Source organism: Ambystoma mexicanum, chromosome 1p, assembly GCF_040938575.1.
Source record: "Ambystoma mexicanum isolate Mex_15411 chromosome 1p, UKY_AmexF1_1, whole genome shotgun sequence".
NCBI lineage: Eukaryota > Metazoa > Chordata > Amphibia > Caudata > Ambystomatidae > Ambystoma > Ambystoma mexicanum.
In genome coordinates, this window is record NC_090921.1 from 251,754,321 (window position 1) to 251,778,718 (window position 24,398).

A 24,398-nucleotide genomic window follows, 5' to 3' on the forward strand; every position below is an offset into this window, starting at 1 on the left:
ACTTTGATGAGCTGAATTTAGCAATTAGAACAGCTCCAGTATTATGGATCCCCGATTACAATGAATAATTATTTTTATTTTCTCATTCAAATGGAATAGGCATGATGGCTGTCCTTGCACAGAAAACTACCATGGGACACAAACTATTAGCAATTTACAGTGGGATATTAGATCCAGTAAGGAGAGCCCACTGCCCATGTGAGCAAGCATTGGTTGCAGCGGCCTTTGCAATTGAGAAGTAAACCAGCATAACGATGGGTTGTCCACTAACATATGTTGAGAATGCTTTATTTGCTATCATTGAAAAGCTCAAGAGTCCATTAACTACACAGAAAGCATCAAGCTACAAGGTAATTTTATCAAATCCATTAATCAGAATTGTCAGGTGTTGAGTGATAAAACCAGCCAGATTCATAGCAGAACCAGATAAGGAGGGAGATTACGTGCACAATTGTACTAACTACACTGAATACCATTAAGGGATACCCCGTATCAAAGTAAATGCCCTAGGTGGGAGAATAACATTCTTCATTCATGGGTTGTCAATAGACCAGAGAATGGGTGAAAGGCACAGTGGCACCTCAGGGCTGAAGGCAGGAGGGAATGGCAGCTTTGAGACTGTCAGCGCATTCCTCAGCACAAGCAGCAGATTTGGTAGAGTTTGATATTGTGCTTGAAACGCATGAAGAGGAGGCAGTAACAGTGTATTCTGATGCCACCTACGTGACATCAACAGTACATGCAGGACTGTCACGATGGAAAAAGAGGGGTTGCCTGGGTGCAGACGGCCCACCCCTGCGGCATGCACCATTATTAGACAGGCTCACAGAAGCACTTCAACGTCCATCGGCTAATACCGTGGTGAAGTTTGCAGCACACACCAGAGGTGCGGATTTGATTTTGCATGACAATGAGATGGCAGACCTAGAAGCCAAAAGAGCAGCATATTTCCCATAAGTATCTGACATTGCGATTGCACCAAACAAATATACACGTGCACACAATATGGTGATGAAGAAAGGTGTTAATACGTTACCCATAACACAAATTCTAGAATGACAGGGAAGAGCACCTCCAGAAGAGCAGGAGCTATGGAAAAGAAGGGGGAGCCTTTTGTCCCCCACAGATGCATTGTGGCAGGACAGCATTAGGAAACCTGTGAGGACCCTAGGGCTGCTTACAGTAGCGTTAGAGCAGCTACACTACGCACCACACACTTAGAGTGTCTTTCAGTACTGATTTCAGGGGACTGTTCATTATATTTATATAGCGCACCTGGCCCAGAGGTATCTGGGCACTTCGAAGTACAGTTACATAATAATGGCAGTCCCTTAGACAGAGGGTGTAATACATACAGTCATAGGAATATAACACATTGGCAGAGTTCAGTACATGCATCAGAAGTGGAGAAGAGCAAGAGCGGTAGGTACATGCATCAGTAATAGACAAATACATGGGTTAATTTGTTTACACACAAGTGCGATAACAGTAGTAGTTCGTTCTCACTGAGTACGGAGTAACCAGGCTATGACACTTCTCCTGAAGTTTTCAAATGATTGAATGGTCCTAATGTTAGCTGGGAGGGAACTCCAGAGTTAGGAGGCCATGACCGGGAAGCTATATCCGCTGGATCTTTTAAGGTTAAACCTACGAACTGTCAGGCAGAACGTATCTGTGGATCTGGTGATACATGTGGAGGATCTCTAAGTGAATTTTTCTGTGAGAGGGGGGGGGGTGTGAAGCAGTGCTTTTAAAGGTAAGACACAGGGATTTGAGTTTCATTTTTTCATTTATGGAGAGCAACTTGTGTTGCATCCTAGTTGCTGAGATATGTTCATTTCGTCTTGTATTTAGGTCAGCTCTAAGAGCATTATTCTGTACAGTCTACAGTTTGTTGATTACGGTTTTATTGGTGCCCAAGTATAGCCCATTACAATAGTCCAATTTAGAGCCTAAGAGAGCTATGGCTAATTTGAGACAGCTTTCAGAGGATAGCATTGATCTGCAAGCTCTTATCAGTTTGCCTGTGTAAGGGGTAGCCGAGGAGGTCATATTTACTTGTTTGTTAAGGTTGGAAGTGGCATCTAGGTAGAATCCAAGCGTTTTTACTACTTTGGCAATTGGGATGTTGTTCCTGCATATGTTAAATATGTTGTATTTCGGTCAATTGTGGTGCCAACTAACACTAGTTCTGTTTTATCATCATTCAGGCACAGGCCAGGGGTGGCAATCCATGGCTGAATGATGATATATTCTATCCTAAGTACATCTATGTCATAAGAGCCTGTAAGGGGTAGGAGTATCTGGGTGTCATCTGCATAGTTGGTGTAGGTGACACCCAGATGAGCCGGTTTGTCAAACAATGGCTTTGTAAAGATGTTATACAAAATGGGAGAGACGTAGGACCCTTGGGGCACACCACAGGTGATCGGTATGGAGTCGGCTGCTGCAGTTGGTGAGAAGACTTGCATGGTCCTTTTGTTTAGGAACGTTTGTATCCATGTGATAGAACCTTCTTCCCCAGATTGGCTAAGTGTTCACAGAGTACCTTATGGTCGACCAAGCCAAATGCCGCTGACAAGTCAAGCAGGAGCAAGACGGCAAAGCCACCTTTATCTTTCAGGTCGTCAATTTAGCTCTTTAAGTCAACAAGGGCAGTTTCTGTCCCATGTTGAGGTCTAAAGCCAGATTGTTGAGAACCCAAGAGTTTGTTGGCTTCAAGGTAACCCTGGATTTGCAAATATGCAACTCTATCTAGAATCTTTAGCAGGAAAGGGACAGTACTGATAGGGAATGGTGGGGTCTCTGTTTTTTGAGTAGTGGAAGTACCCAGGATTCCTTTAGGTTACTAGGTACTACCCCACTGGAGAAGGAGGAGTTGACGAGTTTGGTGATGAATGGGGCCAGGTCTCTAGCCGCATCCTTGTTAATCTGGGCTGGACAACTATCACCCTTGCAATTTGATGGTTTCAGTGAGGCAATGATTTGTTGTACATCATGTACAGATACATTGGAGAATTTGAAGACGGAGGGGGTGGGGGGTTGGATCATCTGTGGGGGTGGTTTTAGTAGCTGCTTGTGCGGTAGGTAGTCTGCGTTTGTCCGCTATTTTGGTCTGTAGATTTGTAATTTTGTTGGTGAGCGCACTTTGAATCTTAGTACACCAGAGGCACGTGTCTGTAGGAGGGTTGGGTGTCTCCATTTCTCGCAGGATAGTGAGGAGTTCTTTAGTGCTAGAACCTGCGCTGGTTTTATTCTATTGTTGTAGGTCTCGCGTTGTGTGGATAACCTAATTTTTGTATTTGGTGGAAATGGAGATTAAGTTTGTTTTGTTCTCCTGGGAGGGTGCGAGTTTCCAAAGATTTTCTAGTTTTCTTTTTTCAGTGCAGATCATTTTCAGCTCAGGGGTGAACCATGAGGAATTATATGCATCTACCAGGACGCTAGGGTCACTTGTGTACGGTAGTGCGTTGAGGATCGGGATTACAAGGTGCATAATTGCCTCTACTGTAATATTTCTTTTGTTTCTCGTGGGGCATGAAGATGCTAAGGGACATGTTGTGTTGTGGGCTGAGGCCATAATGAGCTCAAACTCGATAAGGAAGTGGTCTGACCAGGTTTGAGGTGTAATACCCTTTACTGCGATGTTGCAGTTTAAGTTGCTACCCAATCGAGGGTCCTTCCTTTCTTGTGGGTGGGTAGTTTGATTATTTGAGTGAATCCATGTTCAACCAGAGTGTTGGCTAGAGAGGTTGCAGGGATGCGGTTAGGGTCATTGTAACCCAAGTTAAGTCTCCTTATATTAGGGTTTGTGAAGTTGTTTTGATATTATCAGATAGTAGGTTCATTATGTCTTCTTCAAAGGTGTCTGATGGTCCAGGAGGTCTATAAATGAGGTGAACAGATGTGGTACTTTTATGTGAACTATAATGAAGGTGAGCGTACTAATCTCATATCGAGTGTGTTCCTGAAAATAAGGACAATGCCTCCTCCTTTGGAGGTGGGTCCGTCAACTCTAATGATGGAACAGTTATCTGGGATGGCTAGTAATAGCAGCCAGGATTCCATTACAGCTAGGAAATCTAAATTGTTGGAAAGGGTGGTATCAGCTACATCTGTAGCGTGAGCCACTAGAGACCTTGTAATGATTAAGATTCCTTTGAGAGGCTGCATAGGCTTGACTAGTTCTATATTGAGCATTTTACTTAGTGTAGGAGTTGTTTGGTTGCCTGGCACAGTAGTATAAATTTTGGCTTGTTGAGTAGATACCCGCTTACTAGTGTTGGCAAGGTTTAAGGGCCGGAGCCCCTTAAGATTAGCTGTAGTATTGGGATGGTATCTGGTAAGGTTGCTGTTAAGGACAGGCTGATGGTGTGGGAGTAACCTGGAGTGAAGTCTGGTGTTTCTGAATTTAGTATTTGGGTGTGTGGTTTGCAAGTTAGTGGAGGTATTTATGGTGCTTCTGTCATTAGTGAGCTTCGGAGTCAACTCTTTATTGGTATTCGGAATGTTTGTAAATTCTTTGGGTAGGAAGCTAGCGGGTTTGATTCTGGCATCTAAGATGGGGGCGTTTAGTGCTGGTAAGAATGAGGTGGCCTTAATTCTGTGGTATTTATTGTTGGGAGGGAGCATGATATGGTTTGGCTGTGATTCAAACAAAATGAGCCAATGGGCGGGAAGTATGAGAGCCGGTAGTCTGAGAGTTACGGTGTGTGAGAGTGTGGGACACCAAGTGCATGTGAGGGCACTGTGGGCAGGGCTCAGCAGTGATGGTGAGCAAGGACGGTGGCCGGTTAATACGGAGTAGGTTTAGAATAGGCTAAACAGAGTGAAGTGGACAGCACTCACTGTAATAGTATAAAAGCTGCGCTAGTCCGTTCAGAGTTCAATAGGTCTAGTAATAGGCTAGGCAGACAATCATATGGTCATTGTATACAAAGTAGGCTGCTCTAGATCACGCTGAGCATGTATTGGTACATACTCCTAGTTAGTATGGGTTCACGTCATTCTAAAGTGGGAGGGTACTGGTTTGAACTATTTCAGACTAATTGAATCTATGACAAATAGGTGGCTAGACTACCGTGGAATCACTCTGTTAGCTAGGAAACAGAATAGGCTGGGTCGAGGATAGTATGAGCTAAATGCTTAGTACAATGCAATCAACGAGGGGTTAGCTGGGATGGACATGCAGTGGTATTACAGTGCTAAGAACCAATAACAAGCTGGCACACCATGTGGGTTCCATATATACAGGATAAATGAAAGAGCACAAAATACAGTGTTGGGATGGAGACAGGTTTCAGCAAGTACTGAACGTTAGTCTGTGCAATACATATGTACAATACATATATATTTTCAAAGTGGTGCCCAATTAGGCGGGAGAGGGCACTCACGCGCGTTACACCCAGGTACTTCAAAAGGTTCAGGCAGTTTTGGAGATGGATGTTCAGTTTTGTACGGGGGGGGGTCGATGAGGGTATTAATAGGGAGAGTCCCTATGTGCCCCTGGTGCGAACAGGAGCCAACAGGGCCTTTAGCTGGCCTTCAGCACCGCCGCTTTTGCCTGCCGGCGGATGTGGTATTGTAATGGAAGAGGCGTTGCTTAGCAACCCTCTGGAAGCTCAGCCTCGTTTTCGTGCCGCACCCAACATTTTATTTTGCTTTTGAATGTTGGCGCAGTGCACGGAGCTGCTCCTGGGGCTGGGGGTTGCAGTATCAACACGGTGACACTGGATGCTGCTGCAAAAAGGGGTCGCTGGTCGCTTCTCGGCCAGGTAGGCAGCATTCTTTGTCGGAGAGGGTGTTGTAGTCCCAGCAGGTGCAGGCTGCGCTGTTGGGGCCGAGGGGGGGGTCGCAGGAGGTCTCTGGTGGAGTTGGTCTCCTGCAAGAAGGATAGTGATGTGCAGCAGGGGCCAACAGGGCCTTTAGCTGGCCTTCAGCGCCGGCTCTTCTGCCTGCCGGCGGATGTTTGGTATTCAAATGGAAGAGGCATTGCTTATTATCAATTGTTTGATAGGTCAGAAATATGCAGCGGGGCATACTCTGGGAAAAGTGAGAAGAGCACTACCCTGTTCTATAGGACCTTTTCAGCATTTGCATATCGACTATGTAGATATGCTCCAAATTTGTAACAAATACAGGTATAAACTAGCGGTCGTATGTCCCTTTTCCCGATGGACCTAAGCCGGTCCATGCACACATACAGATGTCACATGTGCTGCAAGGTTCCTCATACGTGAGGTATTTCCAAGATGGGGAGTGTCCGATGTGTTACTTTTGGACAACGGATCGCACTTTGTAAATGAGGTGTTCGAGCACATCACTATCCTTTTGGGTGTAAAGCATACATCCTCATCAGCTTACCACCCACAAGCAAATGCTATTTGTGAGCACGCCACAGCCTCCTGAAAGGAAGAATTGGCAAGCTAAAAAGGAGTGGCTACATTGCCTCCATCTAGCCCTATACGCATTACATAATGAACAATGCTCTTGCAATCACCGGACTCCACATGAGCTGGTGACGGGACTTCCGAATGCATTCGCCCATTGCTCCTCACACTTGGGCTCACACAGACGCAGAGAATGCTGCTGCTGTATTGGGGAAGCAAATGCACGATTTGACAGCTGTGACAGAATTTCTTAAATTTATGTCTCACCAGGTGCAACCACAGAAGGGGAGCTCAAAGAACACAGATGAAGATAAAGAACCAATGATCTCTGATAGTCTATTAAAACAGTTTTTTTTGTATCCAGGTGACAGACTTGCGTTGCAATGTTACAAGGAAGTAGCACACACCACGCTTCCAGTGCCTATATCTCATGGAGGACGTCTGCCGTGAAAGTAGAAGGAAGGCATGCATGGCTCCACATCAGGGAAGGCAAACCCTACAGAGGAAACCCCAACCCGCGCGTCTGCAATTACTGAGACTGAATGTGAAGACTACCCCAAACAAGAACAATGAGGGGCGCAGACCCCAAACAAGATAGATGACGAGAGCCAATCAGCAATAAGAAGAAGAAAAAAAAAAAACATTGAGTCTTTACCTACAAGAACTACTGGCCCAACCTCTTTAAAGGACATTTGTCCAAAAATAAAGCACGACACATTTAAAGTAATAGAAGAAACAGCAAATGTTCCCCAGAGCCATCCGGTCCTTCTTGGTTTCATCATGGGTTTCATCAGGAAACCCTCTGCCGACCCCTTTCCAGCACTTTGTCCGCACTTCCTTGCACTTGCCTGTTTTTATGTGTTTTATTTATTCCACTTCCCATGTACTGCACTTTCCCCTCTCCCTTCCCCCCTTGCACTTTTCCTTTCCCCCCTTCCCATGCACTTGCGCGATCTGAATTACACCTGGCCTAATAGAATCATTGTCTGTCCTCCCTTTGTTCCCCCCCTAGCCGCGTCGCGCCTTGAAACACTTGTGTATAGGCGCGTTATAAATGCCATATCATATCATAATTTGTGAAAACTTATCCTTTTCTAGGAATTTGGAATATATGTCTCACTGTGTTGTTATTTTAGAAAGAAATTTCCTTTCAATTTTCAGTTTTTCATGTGTGTACTTGTTCTCTAAAGAAACCAAAGACGATTCTCTTCTGTGGGAAGAATGGGATTGTTCAAAATTTGATATTCCGTTTTAGCACACAGAAGGAATAATGCCCCTGGTTATTCGCAAAAGGTAAACATGTTAGCCATAATGCATATAGCAACAATTTAAATATTTTGTAGCCTTTATTTTATTATACTTAAGACATTAAGAGAACTGGTCATTTATAATGTAGTTACAAAAGTAAACGAAGCATAACTATTGTTACAATGACAAATGAAATGGCAACAGAAGAATTACCTATAGTAAGCACACAGATTAAAGATTGAAAAGAGGTGTGGGCGACTCATGCATCGGACCAAGTATATTGATGAGTCGGTCTGTGTCACTAACAACATGTGGTACAAACACATGAACAAGGTGGGAAGAGAGATGTCTGATAGTTGTTTTGTGTGTTCCCTCATCCCCTACGAGTGCCTTCAGAATGTTTATAGCCACAGAAGTACGACTGAATTCACCACATTGCCTAACACACCGTGCACTATGTAGAACCCACGGACAATCCCAGGGTCAGACAGCCTCCATAGAGTGGGTGAAAAAAGCAAATTCCCCACATAAGGATTTTTTGATAAAACAAAAGAACACAATGATAAAACACAACCAAAGTAGTAAAATACCTACAAGTAGACATTAATGGGGTGGGATTAAAATAGAAGATCACAAAATGCTGCAATGGAATGATGCACAAAGATAAGCGATACCTGGGTGCAGACCTCCTGATAAGCGTCGCACCAGTCCTTTTTATGCATTAAATTCTTGTAAATAATACAGCTTTATTATTATCCTGCGTAATCGTACACATCAGTTTAGAGCAGAGGGCAGTGTAAAGGTCAGGATACTTGACAGAGACCAGAACGCTTCCTTTATTTTTTATCTGCATGGAAGAAATTGAAGGCTATGTAGAAAAGCCACCAAAACCTTTCAGAATAAAAGCACACACAATGATATAAGGATAGGTTTCTGTTACGCTGCTGCTGTGTTGTGGATCTACCTGCTCATACTGCAAATAGAACCATTGTACATATTTATTTTCCTAAAATGTTAAGAGCATATCATTAGCAAGATGGAAAATGGAGTTCAAATTGAAATTATATTTTGTAACAAATTATGTTTTTCCCCCCATAGAAAGCAAACCTGTATTGCACAAAAGTATTTTTAAGAGTTCTTGTGCTGTGTGAATTTATCATGATGCATTTATATGGTGTTCATACACATTGTGTAGAAGGTTTTCCACAAATATAATAAATTGTTTGAAACCGGACATATTTACTTATCAACTGTTTTGGATTCCATTCTTTTTCAACTTTTGTCATGTTTTCGTTGCCTATTGCATACTTTGTACACTAGTTTACAGCCATTAACTTACAGTCAATGTGGTACATTAATATAAATGGCCAGTGACAGCTGAGTCCTTGCTCAAGGGTGCCGGACTGTCATGTACACCTATCGCAGGGGTAACAGCCTCTTTCAAATCTTCAAGACCGCAATTAATACATTCTAAACCTGACTCTTCAGGAAGGACAAGCCCTCTTTAAAAATGTATAATTGAAATAGCAAAACATGTCCCTGTAGTGATATTCCAGATAAATATTTTACTTTATATAGCACTACATGCATGGTTCCTCCAACTTCTAAGCACTATGATTATTACACCTCAGCCGATAGACAGTTCACTGACCGGTTGTTAGCCAGTAAGATAGCTCACGGGTTGAGCTCTTGCTGCTGTGATTTGTGCGTGATCTGCAGGTCACAAGTTAAAATCCCAGTTGGCCGATAATTGTATGTAAATATGTTCTATGTACAGCACTTTGGCAAAAGCGCTGTATAACCAACAAATCATTAACTCTTTCCAGCAAAATATGACCATGAGTTTAGATATAGAATTTAGCATTTAGCACTTACCTCTCTGCACTGTTATATTATAACATTGACATACCATTTGGTAGTGCTATTCCAGGAAAGGGGGACTTAAAAACATCAAAAGACAAGTCTACTTTCAAACCTCAAAACAAACACTACAATTTATGCTTGCTTTACTGTGTAATTGGCCAGGTTTTTGCAATATATGCAGACAGGGTATATTGGCCAGACCTTGGAGAAATAACAAAAGGAGAGGCTTATTCCCTGGTATTTGTATTTATTTTTTTGTACTTTATTTGTAGAGCGCTCCCGGTCCTGAGGCAGCTGTTAAAGCTCTTAAGGCAGTACAGTTACACAATTCAATTACAAATTAAGTAGGTTACAACAAGAGTAGGAAGTATTATATTAACATCCACTTCTGAAACATGTGAACCAGCTGTAGAGTGACTAGGAATTGGTATAAAAATAATTTGTTTTTCTAAGGCTGAATTCCTACTAATTATAGTTGGGTGGGGTCAGAAATGAGAGATGGACACAAAGGTTTACTTTTATCAATGTTTGCAATTTATTTAAATAAAAAGGTGTGAGATAAACACCTATCTTTCCCTATTCTAATGAAAAGGACCCTACTGAGAAAACAGACTAGAGAAAGAGGACCTGGTGTCCAAAAATCATCTAACCCTAACGCTAATAACAGAAATGTACAAGGCAAAGTTGGCTATCTGCAGTTCAACACAAAAATGCTAAAGTTTAAAACTTCAAGTTTTTTTAAAGTACTCCCTGTGACCATGGTTGGACTCCTGTCCCCTGGATCAATTCATGAATACCCTTGGAAAAGTTCTGATTCAACAAAGTTCTGTTCAGTTCAATACAAAGTATTTTACATTCACTGCGTTCTGCCACTTGGTAAAGTAAATGTCTCTTTCACAAACACGTGTTCACAAACCAAAACATTTGTTGTCCTCCACAGTATCCTTCCCGATAAGGCAAATGTGTCTTCACCAAAACACTAGTTCACAATCCAAGACAGTTTTTCTCCACACAATGTCTTTCTCAGGATTCAAAGCAAATGTTAGCATCTCACAATAATTCTTCCAATGCAATGCTTTTGTCAGGATAGGCCAACATCTTCTTTGCTGATGCCACAGTTTGTCAAAAAGATATAATTACCAATGTCTTTCCACAGCACCTTTTTACCACAACCACACTTCCTCAAATAAACTGTTTTATTCCTGGTCTGCTCGCCTTCCAGGACCAACTTCTTACTAGTGGTCCCTTTCCTGCTTCACTCTCCTCCCAGGAAGAAAACTCCTATTACAACAGTTGGTCCCTTCTGCTAGTGGCAATATAGGTTACAGAATTCCCCAAACTGGTATCTCAGAGATTGCACCATTCTTGCCCTTTTATCTCTGTTATAGTCTCTGTGCTGGTTGCAATGTGGGTTAAAGATAGTTGTTGTTTCATAAATGGAGAATTGTGCCCTCTTTGAACGCTTACTTTTTCTGGATAGTGTCTTGGCTGTTTGGCAATGGGAGAGAGGTTCCCAAGTTGACATCTCATGAATGAGGAAATTGCATCCTTTTAGCCTTCTATATTTCACCAGTTAAGGAGTTTAATTATGCATCGTTTAACTCTCTTTGCCTCCCCATTCTCATTTCCCTTTGCTCTCTGACTCCCTATGGCTTAATTGCGGGAGCCGTAAATGCTACAAAGCGTCCCGGTGCCCTGTATCTCTTATGAGGCTCACCGTTTACTGTTGGCAGGTTCAGCGCCGTCCTCTTGTGCTGCACGGCACTGCAGTGCCTTCTCTTCGTTGTCTCAGCATCTCGGGTGCCTCTTCGGTTCTCTCGTCGTCTGGGTCTCTGTCTCTCTCTGGGAGCCTCTGGTGCTCCACTTTCATCGACACCAGCTCTCCTGATCTCCCATCCTCCTCATAGACAATGCAATCTGCATTCTCATCTTTCTGCACATGCTCTGAGCCCCCCGCCCCCACCAAGCCACAGCTTGGGAGAGTGTCTCTCCTGCTTCTTCCTCTTCCACCCAGCTGTGGCCAATCTGGAAGTTTAAATGTCCCACTCAGGTGCCTTGCCTTAAAACAACTAGACCACATATTCCCTTCAATGGCCCTTTTGACCCTCATTGCCAACCTCAGGGTTAGGATCAGGTAGAATCTGCCTTCTCCAGGCCATATGGGAGGAGACGTTAGGGTGGGGTTCAGTGATGACATGGCGGATTCATCGCATAGTTTACTAAATTCCTATTATGCAAAGCTTTTCCAATTCTAGTTAATGTACATATTTTGGACTACTCGCCATCAATATTACATTAGTTTGATCTTTGAGGATCTTGGACTGCTGAGGAAAATAATTGTTCCTGTTCTATGTGGGTTGGTTCTCCCACTGCTGTATTGGCGAGGCACGTGCTAGGCATGACATGACAGTAATTTGGACTGCAGAGGCATACGATGGATGTTCCAGCTATATGTGAGTGTAGCTTGCACGGCTATGGTGAGGCCCTTAATTTAGCTCTTCAGTGTGGGAGTGCTTGCACTGCTCCATACCATGCAGCTCCGTCTCCATCCAAGTTGAACTTATACTATTGTAACCCACAATGTATCTACTCCAAGTGTGTTAATCGTGCATTGTTGAGACTCACAACATTCCTGTTCTATGTGAGGAAAGCATGGTCTACTGAGATGCATGGTACGCCATTTCTATTTTGGGAGTGGCATGTGCACTACTGAAAGCTATGTTACACCTGTTCTATATGAGAGGCGCTTCTACTGTGGGGACACATTCCTGATCATTTCCCTGTGTGGGAATCTTCTGCCCTTGCTTTACACCCTGCACTGTCCCCCTCCACCTGTTTTAGATGATTAAAGCTTGCATTGCGATTGCCCTGATTCACCTTTTCTGTTTGCATGAGGGATGCCTACACATTCTAACTCAAGCCGATCTTGACCTGTGTGAGCGGAGTGTTAAAAAGCTTATACTGCTCTTCTACACCCTCTTTACATGCAAGGGAAACTCGGAGTGTCAGTGCTCATTTGTTCCATTTGTGAGCGGGTTTTAATGCCAATTCACTGTGTGCTTTGTAATTGTGAGAGAAACCTGCTTTTATGTCACAATGCGGAAAGCTGCTGCATGAATGATTTCCATGAAGTTTTAACTCTTTCCACACGTCGGCTGGATGTTGCATACTGGTTACTCTCTTGCAAAGGAGAAAACTCATTTTTACTCTCTTGAAATCACATTTACTGTCAAAGTTTAAAGGTAAGGAGTAAAATACTTCTACCTCAAAATCTTATCTGGAGCACTGCCTGGGTGTTGGAAAAGAGGACGGTCACATATAAAGGCACGATGTGTAAAATGCAAATAATGTAGGTCTTAAGGAATGACCTAAGCATATGAAATTGCTCACCTGGGTAGAAGATGAAAGAGGACCAGCACCTATAATACCATTAAAAGATGCCACCCTGTACTTCAGAAATAATGGCACAGTGCATGTTTGAACACAAAGTGCAGGTGTATTTTTGACATATCAGGCATGAAAGTAGGCACTTAATGGAGCACCATTTGGACTGTGGTTCAAAGGCCTAAATGCAACTTCCCCAAATTGTGGACCCTGTGCTCTCTGGTGGCAATACGTGAACCAGCCTTATTAGTTCCCCAAAGTGAAGTGCAGATTGGCGATTTCCCCAGGATGAACACACACAAGACATAGGAGGTCCCTTTAAGCACACAAAAGGGGAGAACTATGATTTGACAAACAATGGCAAAGGCATATGACAAAAGTATAGATAAGAATAAATTATTTAGTAGAACAGAAATGTTCTTTACCACCTTTTATACTCCCGGGTTGCAAGTCAACACTGATGGCAAATGGTTGAAAAAAACCTGATTGGAGCTATTACAGGCTAGAAACACAACTCTAAGGGGCATTAATGTCATAAAGGGAAGATCTTAGCGCAATATGGTAAATGACCCATCAAAATACAAAGGTCGATCTAAGAAAACCCATGGAGGGGGGCGTGTGTGCAGAAATTGGACCTTCTTGCTGCATGTATTCACCAGCCCACAATGAGGAAAATGGGACCCTTGCAGAGGCCATAGCCACTTTGACAGAAACGCACACAAACATGGTGGAAGATATTGCAAGTTATGACTACCTCTTCTCATGGATACCCACCTGGACGGCCAACACATTCAAAATACTAGTGGCCATATTGGTACTAGTAATATTAGCCTTCTGTGTTCTAAGAATAGAAATAAGCCAATGCAAAAAGACTGCTAAGAAGGCAGTAGGGGGGAAAATAGTAATAAACATGGATACTCATGTGCATGAGTATACACAAACGCATGACTTCCCATATTGCCACACAATGGTGAGGCCCCATCGCACCTCCATGGTCAAAATATATATTTCCTCAGGACCCTTCAATTACACAGAGCACTGGGTATATTGTGATTCCAATGGGGAGTGCTCATACATGACCTGAGGTCCAGATGAACAAGAGAAACGTGGGGGTATTTTGATGAGGGTGACTAAAAAATGGATACCCACAGAGCCCTACGTGGGGGAGAGTAGAAGGAAGAGTGTGGTTGAGGACTCAACCAGAGTGGGAATGCTAAAAGGCAGATGACTACGTCATCCATAGCTTCTGCCCCTCCCCGGCCCAATACCGCACAGGTGAGAAAATGTACTCACTGAGGCAACCATACCACCCTTATCCCAGGCAGGTACAGCACAACAGAGACCATTTAGGTTGTAGATGGCAAAAGCTGTCAAACTACTGTTGCAACAATACATGTGCATGCATTAGGCACAAAGCAAATGTGCACTCAACATGAAGAAACACAGACACTAGGAAAAATAAGCATTTATACATGAAGAATATTAACATTGCATCCACAAGACATGAAAAATACAAATATGCCTAATGTATAGGGCGATTGCAAGATAAAATTACAAGCAAATATAATTCACTAATATAGAAACAAGTGCATAATTGGACAGCCACCTTCTTAAAATGGAAGTTGCAGCGTGCTTTTAATTAATAGAAAGGCCCCAAGACTGTGCGAGAACATACAACGCTGAATCCCAAAAAATATATATATCAATGCACAGCTCACACAGTAGCTAGCAACCCAAGTCAAGGTTACCAGAAATAGGAGAGGCTAGGAACAGCAGAGAGAAAGAACAAGATGACGATTCCAAAGACACAAGCCATATACGCTCAAGATTAATTAAGAGCACAACCGGTCTTTGTTAGCCAGGTGCAGGATACCGTAATCCAAAAGACACCTGGAAAGATAACTCAAGAGTGTCCCTGGTGGCAACAGGAAAACAGCAAACACATTTATATCAGAATTCATTCCTATTTATTGGGATTTAACCTATTCAATACACAGTACATCAGCATGCGAGCCATAATTAAGTAACACTGCCTAATCATTAAAAATGAACAAAGATAGGACATCTGCTGTACACCCTACACGTGCACCCAGACACGAGACACCACGTAGAAAATAGAAAGAGATCACCCTGGCTAAATGCCTAGGGATGAGGTATGGTAACTTCTTTAATGAACAGTCCATGGGTCCCTCTCCCCGTACCCGCTGTCTGGCTCATATCTTGCCGACCTGTTAAGTACCCATGGTTGGCTTGTAAGAAACCAGCCAATCAAAACCTTCAATGGTATGCTGCCCATGAAATAGCTTGGCAACCAATCACTTCGTGTAGGGATGATGTATTTTTACCTTTATCAATTTAGAGGTGGAACCATCAGATTGTTGTAACCCAATTAAATGTTTTACACAGAGTCTATATATAGTCACCACCACTAACCTATCCCGAAGGTTTTCGAAACTAAGATGTTAGGACGTTAGCAATGAAATGACGAATATGTAGTATTTAATCAATTGTTTTCTATGTATCCTTTGAGGGCCTCAAGATTCCAATGCTTGTATGCTGTCTCTGCTTTTGTTATATGATAATAAAGCTGGATTTTGTCTCCTCCGTTTTTTTAGTCTGGTTTGGATTGACTAAGTCCTCTGGGTAATTTGAGACTTTCCTGGGCCGCGTTAACACCAGTCCTTCCAAGAAAACCCAGGTATGGACATGTGAGCAGATGGAAGACCTCAAGATTTATAGTGGAGAGTCAGGTCTGGATGTTGGGGTGTTCAGTGTTGTTGGACAGCAGTAGGAGTTCAGTCTTGGAGGGGTTGAGCTTCAGGTTAGCACTGGACATTTAGGGCTGAATCAGGCTGTGAGCCTGTAGATTTGTTTGATGGAGAATATATTGAGATAGATCTGTGTGTCATTTGCAAATTGGTGGATGTTGTGTGAAGAGAGGGTTCAGAGCAGTTACATGTAAAGATTGAAGGTCACAGGGGACAGTATGGATTATTCCGGGACGCCACAGGTGATCAGCAGAGTTGGTGATCTGGAAGAATCCAGATGTATGAATTGTTGTTAATTAGCAAGGCAGGATTTGGACCAGCCGAGGACGATCTCGCTGATTCCCATGCAGATGTAGATTGACGGTGAGTGTCCGGTTGTCTACCATGTGAAATTCTGCTGAGAGATCAAGGAGAACTAGGAGGCAAGGATGACCATCATCAAGGATATAAAGACCATTGGTCACCTTAATGGTAGCCATTTCTATGCTGCATCTGAATCCAGATTGGTAGGACTGAAGGAGGCTGTTGGCATCAATGTGTTGGAGGAGTTGCATGACTACTGCTTTCTCAATGAGCTTACCTGGGAAGGGAAGAAGGAACACGGAAAAAGAATGGGTATCTGGCAGGATGCTCCAGATGGTACAAGGGGACATGGCTTCTTGTGTGTTCCTGGTACCATTGGCAAAACTAGATCTCAGGCCTCTATTGTCCCACAGACACTGGCAACCAGACTTTGATCCCCATATCCCTAGGTTTTACAGAGGACCTGGGGGGGGGTGTTGCTGGAAATGCATCAGAGGTGCAGGGCCTCCGTATCCTTGTCCTTTACTGCTTTTTATCGTGTGTTCTGTCATGTTTTCCGTGCAGGAGTTTGTGTGGGACTCCTGGCGGTGCAGCTCTCTTGTTTTGGTGAACGGACCCAAGGGATACCCTTATGGCACCCATGAGTGGGGGTACAACCCTGTGCCCCTAGTGTATGTTTTTGGGCACCTGTGTGTGACCCACAGAGCAGGATACGGGCTGGTGGCAGCTCTGTGCTGAAATGACTGGTGCCCTGAGCATCCGCCATTTTTGGATGCCCATGCCCTGCCATTGGAATCGGTAGATTCCCGATGGAGACAAAATGGCCCCCATGGCCTCTTGCCTTCCATCACCTGTTACCTTGATCTTCCCGAAGTCCCGGGAAGCCCTGACTCTGTCCCTTCCCACTGACTGGCTGTTGGGTGGAAGTTCCATATATGGTAGTGTGGGGAAGTGCCGACCAGACTGGCTGGAGCCTTCTCAACGACTGTATGTTGTGGGTACGCCTGTGGGTGGGACCTGGGTGAATGGTGAGGAATACGCATTCTATGTTGTGGGTGTCTAGTATCTGGCGTTTGACACAATGACTGAGACTACCCTGCCCAAAACCGGTATGAATGTAGTGTGGAGTGTTGAATGGCTTGGTACTTGTCCCAATACACATAACTTGTTGTGAGTGTCTGAAGAAAAGAGAATGGCCTGAATGCACCATGTGCCTGCTTGGCTGCCTGCCTGCCTGGCTGCCCTTAGTCGTGATTGGATGCTTGAGTGTGACCCAGCGGAATGAATGGGAGATCAACAGTATATCTGGGGACCTCTCACTGCTAGGAATCGTGTTCAGAAGCTAAGTCCACTATGACGAGTAACTGAAGCTTGACCTTGAAGCCCTGCTGGACAAGAATTGCTGTTGCTCTCCTTCACAATCTGAAAGCTGCTGTGCCTCCAAGGACTGACCCAGAGAGGACCTGGTAAGGCGCCCTCTTCCAGAGCTACGAGGGACCATCGTGCACCAGCTGATATTTGCCAAAGCTCCCTGGTAGACAGACCTTCGACAGGCTGCCGACCCGATATGGGGACTGCTGCGGAACTCCAAGGAGAAGCGCCTGAACTGTTGTCCGCCACTGTCGACGACCAAAGTCACCGACTGGAGCCGCTGTGCTCCCGTTTGTGTAAGAACTTTCGATTCCAAGGACGCACTCATCCGCATCGTCGCCGCTGTATCCTGCTGGAGAAGACCTGACCGTCGACGTGCCGAGGAGCATCCGCCAGTGGGTTTCCTGCCACCCAAAGACCACAGAGACGCCGACAACTTCTTCAAACTCTTTGTGGTCCAGAACCATCGACACCGAGGTGCCCCGCACGCCTCTTCCTTGCAGGACGTTTACGCTTCCCAGTCAACGAGCACCGCTAGGAACGACACGGCCACTTCACCGTCATTGCTCGACCTGTTCTCTGTCGGACGTTCGACGACCCGTGATTCCTGCCTGAAAGGGAGGACACTCACGAAGGGCCGTCGATTCCCCGACGAGAAACGCTACAATGCCAGGTACTTTGGGGTTGCAGAACTATTGGAAAGTCTAGTGTGAATATAAGGACTGGGCTTGTATCTTTCTTCTAAAGGTTGCCAAGGTTGGGGGGGGTGGGGGAGGAGATCTCCACACAGAGCTGTGTTTAACGGTAGTGACCAGTATTCTGCCAATTGTTCAACCATCTTGCTTTCCTTCCTCTTTCTATTGCTGGTTTCCTTTATTTGATCTGTGTGTCATTCTGACCATATGCACTTTAATGAGATCTGATAACGTTTGTGGTACCACTGTAGAACTGTATATATTTACCATTGTTGATTTCAGAGTACAACGTGAGTTATTGTGATAGTGTACATGACCTTGAATATTAATTATATAAAGACTGTGTTTTAACCAATAAAAGACTGTGTTTTAACCAATAAAAGACTGTGTTTTAACCAATACAGTGTGTGGACATTCCTTTGTGGGTGCTTGGGGACTACACTGTACTTAAGAACCAGCCTGCATCACCTCCTGAGAAGCTAGATCTTGAGTGCTCGACCATGTACCAATAATAGAGAATCTTGGCAGGGGTCCTCTGTGCCTCTCCTCTACCATATAAAGAGGGGAAGTACAGAGCACCCCCCTCCGGTGGTTTCTCTACAGAGGGGGTTGAATATGGAAAATCTCAAGGAGTAGGGTTGGATACTTCTTTAAATAGCACTCCTACCACAGATGCCATCAGTCTCGGATGGGGCTCTTACCTTGAGAGAGACTTACCAACAGAGATGGGATCAGGAAGAGCTAGCAAACTGAAAGGAGCTTGCAGTGATCGGCATATCCTTTGGAGTTTTTGAGCAGGAATTCAAACACCAATCTTTCCTGGTGAGGATAGGCAATGCCACAGCATTGGCATATGTAAGTCACCAAGGAGGAATGAGATAGCGGGTGTTGGAGGCCCTAGCTCAGGAAATTGGATGACGTTTCACCCATATTCCTAGGTCCCTGATGGCAGCTTACGTTCGGAGAGTGGAGAATGTTCAGGCAAAAGCTCAACAGGGTATTTCTAAGCTCACAGGAGGAAGCCCTGTCAGCAGGAAATATGCCAGAGTTTCAGTGTCCACAGGGTGGACATATAGGACTCTCTAGGGTCAGCAAAGGTGGATCTCCTTTGGTTTCAGAGGCTGAATGGGATGTGGGGAGGGTGGACGCAATGTCCATAGAAGGGGCTCAGGGGTTAGTCTATACATTCCGTCCCATTCCCATTACTCCCAAAGTGATAGTAGAGCCACTGTGATGTTGGTCGTACTATACTGGTTAAGGAGGGGTTGGTTTGACACAGTAGTTACAGGGGCAGGTGGTGTGGGGGCCTCAAAGTGGCTCTGTTCTCTGCAGGGAGGGCAGGGAGCAGACAGGCTTGCATAATACAATGGTAAAATGTGATGGCTTGCCATTTGCCAAAGGCATAGAAGCCCTGGCTTTTGGTTTTTATTAAATTAATAAAATATGTGTAATTCCAGATCTGAAAGGATAATCTGCCAATAAGATTCCTCCTTCATAAGCTCCATGCCAAAAGCAAAGTGTACACATGTGCCCTGCTGCATCAGTAGCCTGATCTGCAGCAACTGCTCTCCAGTGGCACAAAGCAGGTTCAGAGGTGACGGGTATCCATTTGACAAAAGAATAAAAATCTATATAAGCCATAAATTAGTTTAGGTATGGTGGCCAACATCCCTCATAGTTATCCAAGCCACATCAATTTGGTATCACACTTGTATGCCCTGTAAGCCCAAGGGAGGCTCACAGGGCTGACACGTGTCAGCCCTTGTCTCGGAAGGATAGCGGAGGGGCAACTCACTCACCTTGGAAGCAAGACGACGCTGAGCAACACTGGTTCGAACCCGGGTCCACGCTTAGAAACCTCTGGGTATTAAGCGCGTTATAAATAACCCATTACAAATACAATTTACTTCAGCTGTGGAAGAGTTTTGTGTATTCTCTCGCAGACAGGCTGTCCTTGCTACTGCTGGCAAGGCAGCAGCCTTGGGGTTGCTCACTTTGTTCCTTTGTGAGGGCAGGAACACCCTTTCCGGAGAGACAGCCACTCTACTGGAAGCTGTTCTCGTAACAAAAATCATAGGGCATACCCAGTGCTCCAGATAAGATTTTGAGGTGGGAGTATTTTACGCATGATTTTTCAAATTAGAGCGTAAATGCAATTTCAAGAGAGTAAAAATGAGTTTTCTCCTCTGCAAGAGAGTAAAACTTATCCAACACATACGTTATGGGTATGAACACAATTTAAAAGGGTGCATGCTTTACTGTGTTGCTCACTTAGCTGTCACAGATTTGGTCCTTCAGTTGGAAATTCACCATCATGCATAAGAATGCTATGCTGCTGACAAAAGAAATGCTACAGTGCCATCTAGTGGTGGAAAGTAGGTTTTCTTAATGAATAAATCAAAGTGTACACAGTACAAAATGAAATGATCCGTATTTGCCATATTTACATGCGTAAAAGGGCAAGATACGCACGTTAACTGATAGGCTGGGCATACCCATACACCAAAGGCTTTGCCTCAGACTGGGGTGCTGCACACCAAAGAGACCTGTGATACTATTGAGAAACGAAGGTGGCGGTTTAGTGTAGAGGGAGCCATTTACACCTGGAGGAAGGCTGCACCATCTTGTTTCTCTGTGCCTTCATCTTCCCTTCTTGTCCTGTCCACTTCCTCCAGCACAAAGCATTTTGGGTGCGATATCTGAAGACAAAGTCCCCTTGCTCTAAGAACAGAGATTGGACCCCTAAAGCAGGCTAGCTTTAGTCTAATAAGCTGTGGGTTTTTGTCTTTAAAGAAAGGTCCCACTCCTTGAATTCACTCAAGAACAAAAACCTGAGGAAGAATTAATTGCACCGCTGTTGGGAGGTTTGATCTCTCCAAAGTCCTCTGCAAGAGGTTAAGACTCAGTGTCCAAGGCAGAACCGACCTTTGTCCCCCAACCATCCCCAGGGACCATTGGGAGTGAAATGCTTGTGGGACAAGACCTGTCTCTCTGCCAGCCACAACGGTACCCAGGACCTCACTGTGTCGAGGGACACCTGAAGTTGTAGGACAGTCTCTGTTTTGTGTGGGAGCAAGAGAATTAAAACATATTCTTGAATCCCTGGATTGAGACTCTAAGCAACCAAGTCTCAAGTTTTCCAGGTTCACCATGTTTTCACCATCGAAACTTGGTTTGAGCCCCTTCAAATGTATTGAACAATCAGGACCATCTGGAGTTGCCTCTGGCACTCATCTGCTCTTAGAACTGCAAATTCAAACCTGTTTGCCACCACACCGCATTAGCTGAGTGTATTGTTCCTTTGGCTCAAACTTGAAGCTCATCATTGCACCTACCTCCTTGAACTGCCTGCCGATATTAATCTACAGTGGACTAGACTGGGGGATCCATTGAACCGCGACCTTCGCACCTGAGGCCTCTCGACTCAAACTACACATCAAGTGAACAGCCCCTTTGCTGCCCAAACGACGTGGCTTGCCCTCACAATCTGCAGCTTTACAACCATCACCTGCAAACCGCACAGGCTCCTGTTAAACCTCTCTTGACATCCAATCCCTGTCTAAAACAAAGAGACTGCTGTACATGAACCGCACGATCAAACCTGCATGCCGCATTGTGCGAGCTGAGCAAGTCATTGACGGCTCAAACTACAAGCTCTTTATTGCATCGGCCATCGTTTGAGCCAACAGCATCTTTGCTGCCAAACTTCATCGCTAGTCAAACCGACTCTGGTGGATCATCAAGCCCAGAGTTCGAATGGTGTATGAAAGCAATTGAACCAAACTGCACATCCAGTCTCTGGCCTCTTTGTCAGATCAGCTGCAAAGTGATCCTGCTGGCCCTCATGATCCTCAGCCTCAACATTTCATCGAACCGATCCAGTAAGAACCAGGCATCCAGTCACCAGCATCTTCACAGTCGTACCAACTGTCAAACTGACTCGGATGGCCCTCAAAATCTGAATCTGAACTTGAGCAAGCCTCGATACGGTTCCCAGTCCACAAAAACATGACCACTACACTCAAACCGAACAAACAGCGCCAAGAAGCCTGGTTTGATGTCAAACCGTCAAGAACCACATTGGTATTATTGACTGCTAACAGCCTCTTGCTCTTAATACCTTTTACACCTGAATAGATCCTGTAAAAGAAATAGCGGTTTTTACTTGCCTTGCCCCAGATTCAAGACCCAGAATGCTACATCTTCCTATCTCTACATATTCTACGCTCTTTCCTCAGGGGTGGGTTGTGATAAGTGTTTTCTATTTCATTATTTTTGCTGATGGTGTGTTTTGTTAAAAGTAGATTATTTTTATAGAACCTTGATTGAGCATTCTCTTTATTTTGGACTGTTGTACCATTACTCTTTGGGTTGCTACTAAATCACACTCACACCCACTGAGTGTATAGCCTTCCCTCGCCCCACATTACCACAAAAGGCAAAGGGGTATACTTCTTAGCGGTGCCTGTTTTAACTTTATGATTGGGATCACTCTAGGTTTGCAGCAGTTCAAATCTCTAGATGAAGAGCCATTGCAATGCATATACGTAAGGAGAACAGTTATGGAATGTGGGCAGTGGCCTGAAGACTTCAGTAAATCAGGCAGTCTTTTAGTGACCTTTGAGGCATAGTGGGCTGGTAGGAATGCCTCAGTAGTGACAGTTAGTTGAGGGATCAAACTAGTCCTCTCAATGGCATGAGGCCCCTGTGTTGCCTCTGCCAGGACATATACAAGGCAAGTTGACTAGGGGAAAGGCAGCCACTTGCGCAGGCATAATCTGTTATTATGGCGACAGTAATAAAGTGGTGAAAGCAAGCAGCAATGCAATGTGGACGATGTATGTATCACCGACTCTTCCACATGACGTACGCTTGGTTAAGTCACAAAAGGTAAGTATTGGGACAAGAAAGAATGAATGGGATAATTTACCAGTAATCAATCATCATTAGTCCGGGTCCTACTCTTCCATCCCACAGTACTATATCACTCCACACCCGCACTGGGAGCCGATGGGTCAACAATACGGCTGGAGAAACAGTAACCAGGGGATTGTGGGAACAGGTAGGTATTATACGTATATGTAAGGAGGGGCACAGTCTGAAGAAAAGTTGGTTCCCGCTGGTGAGGCAGAGCTTCAAATGCAAGTACTGCAACGAGGAAGAGTATTACTGGGCATAATGGTAATTAAACATATCTACACCAAGCACTCGGCCCCACTATCATCCTGCCCAATACCACCTTCCGCCCCTCGGAAGGGGAGGGTTTCCCACAGAAAATATTTTCCATTTCCAGCACTGTGTAGGAATATAACGTAAATGAGAAGAAACAAAAAACTACAAGCCCCATGATGCAAAGTATGGATTAGCTAAAAACTACAACCGGTATTGTCACGTGACATGTGGGGATTTTGGTAGGTAGTGTCACGTGTGACATGTGGGGATGTTGGCAACTCTACAAAGAGTCATCTTTCTATTTACGAGCCTTAGTGTAAACTTTTAGGTCCGTCTATCGCTCCGTTCTATGAGCCAACTAGACGTTTAACAAAAGTACTTCAGTTCCAAAAAGGAGGTCTGTCTATCCCTTCTGTAGTGTCATGCTTTCTGGGTTTCAAACATAGCTGTTCCGAACTTTTCTTCCGTCCTCATTACGGCCTCCTCATCCGGTGGCAGTTCTGCTCGTCTCGCCTCATGCCTTCTAAACCCCCTCCCCGTTTCTCTGTAATCCTTACCTCAGGCTAGAGATCAAGGGGGCGCTGTTGGACCTGCGCAGAGCCGCCCTGCCTTCCGCGCCTGCGCACTGCTCAACCTCCATGCGCTCCATGGCACGTCCCGTGGAGAGCGGTCCATGCACGTCGGTTGTTCGGTCCTTCGAAGCTTACGTGGCAGAGGCTGCGAGGGCCCAGACCGTCTACTTTACTGAATAAAGTACCGAGTGCAGCGCCGCCTACGGGTCGGAGACGAGCTGCGCATGCGCGAATTACCTGCGATTTGCGCATGTGCAATTGTTCTGATAGTTTGTATTGAAGAGATGTACAGTTAGATGACCAGCCTCTATTGGAGGGTGCAGCTGGTCCCTCGCTTCACAGCATAAACGCATGTTGAAAATGATATGAATTGGCAGTCGTGGGCGAGGGATCAGCGGCATGGCGTGCTCTCAGGTCCTTTTTTTAAAAAAACAAAAACATGCAAATAGTAGCAGGGAAGTGAAGAGTAGGGTGGGGAGTAACTGTTGATAGTAGTGGCCACTTCAAAAACCGGGCGGGGCTAATTTGGAAGCTCCGCTCTCTCTGTTCCACCCCTAAAGATCATCTTGTGGGGGGACCAAGTATCTAATGGTACATTTTAAAGAATGAAATTGTTATTGGATTTAAAGACGA

At 44.7% G+C, this 24,398-nt stretch overlaps 1 protein-coding gene across 7 annotated transcripts in view; it reads right to left on the reverse strand.

Moving 5' to 3' along the window:
• The window catches only part of LOC138568696 (P2R1A-PPP2R2A-interacting phosphatase regulator 1-like), a 334,324-nt gene extending 310,313 nt beyond the window's left edge, over positions 1-24,011 (reverse strand). For 3 of the 7 annotated variants that reach the window (XM_069646485.1, XM_069646478.1, XM_069646473.1), the window contains exon 1: positions 23,751-23,991. In XM_069646485.1, coding sequence (XP_069502586.1) covers positions 23,751-23,842 — 92 coding nt within the window. In that variant the 5' untranslated portion in view covers positions 23,843-23,991. Of the gene's footprint in view, positions 1-23,750 lie in introns of all 7 variants that reach the window. The other 4 variants (XM_069646483.1, XM_069646481.1, XR_011302983.1 and 1 more) reach the window with 3 other exon arrangements.
• Positions 24,012-24,398: the final 387 nt, after the last annotated feature.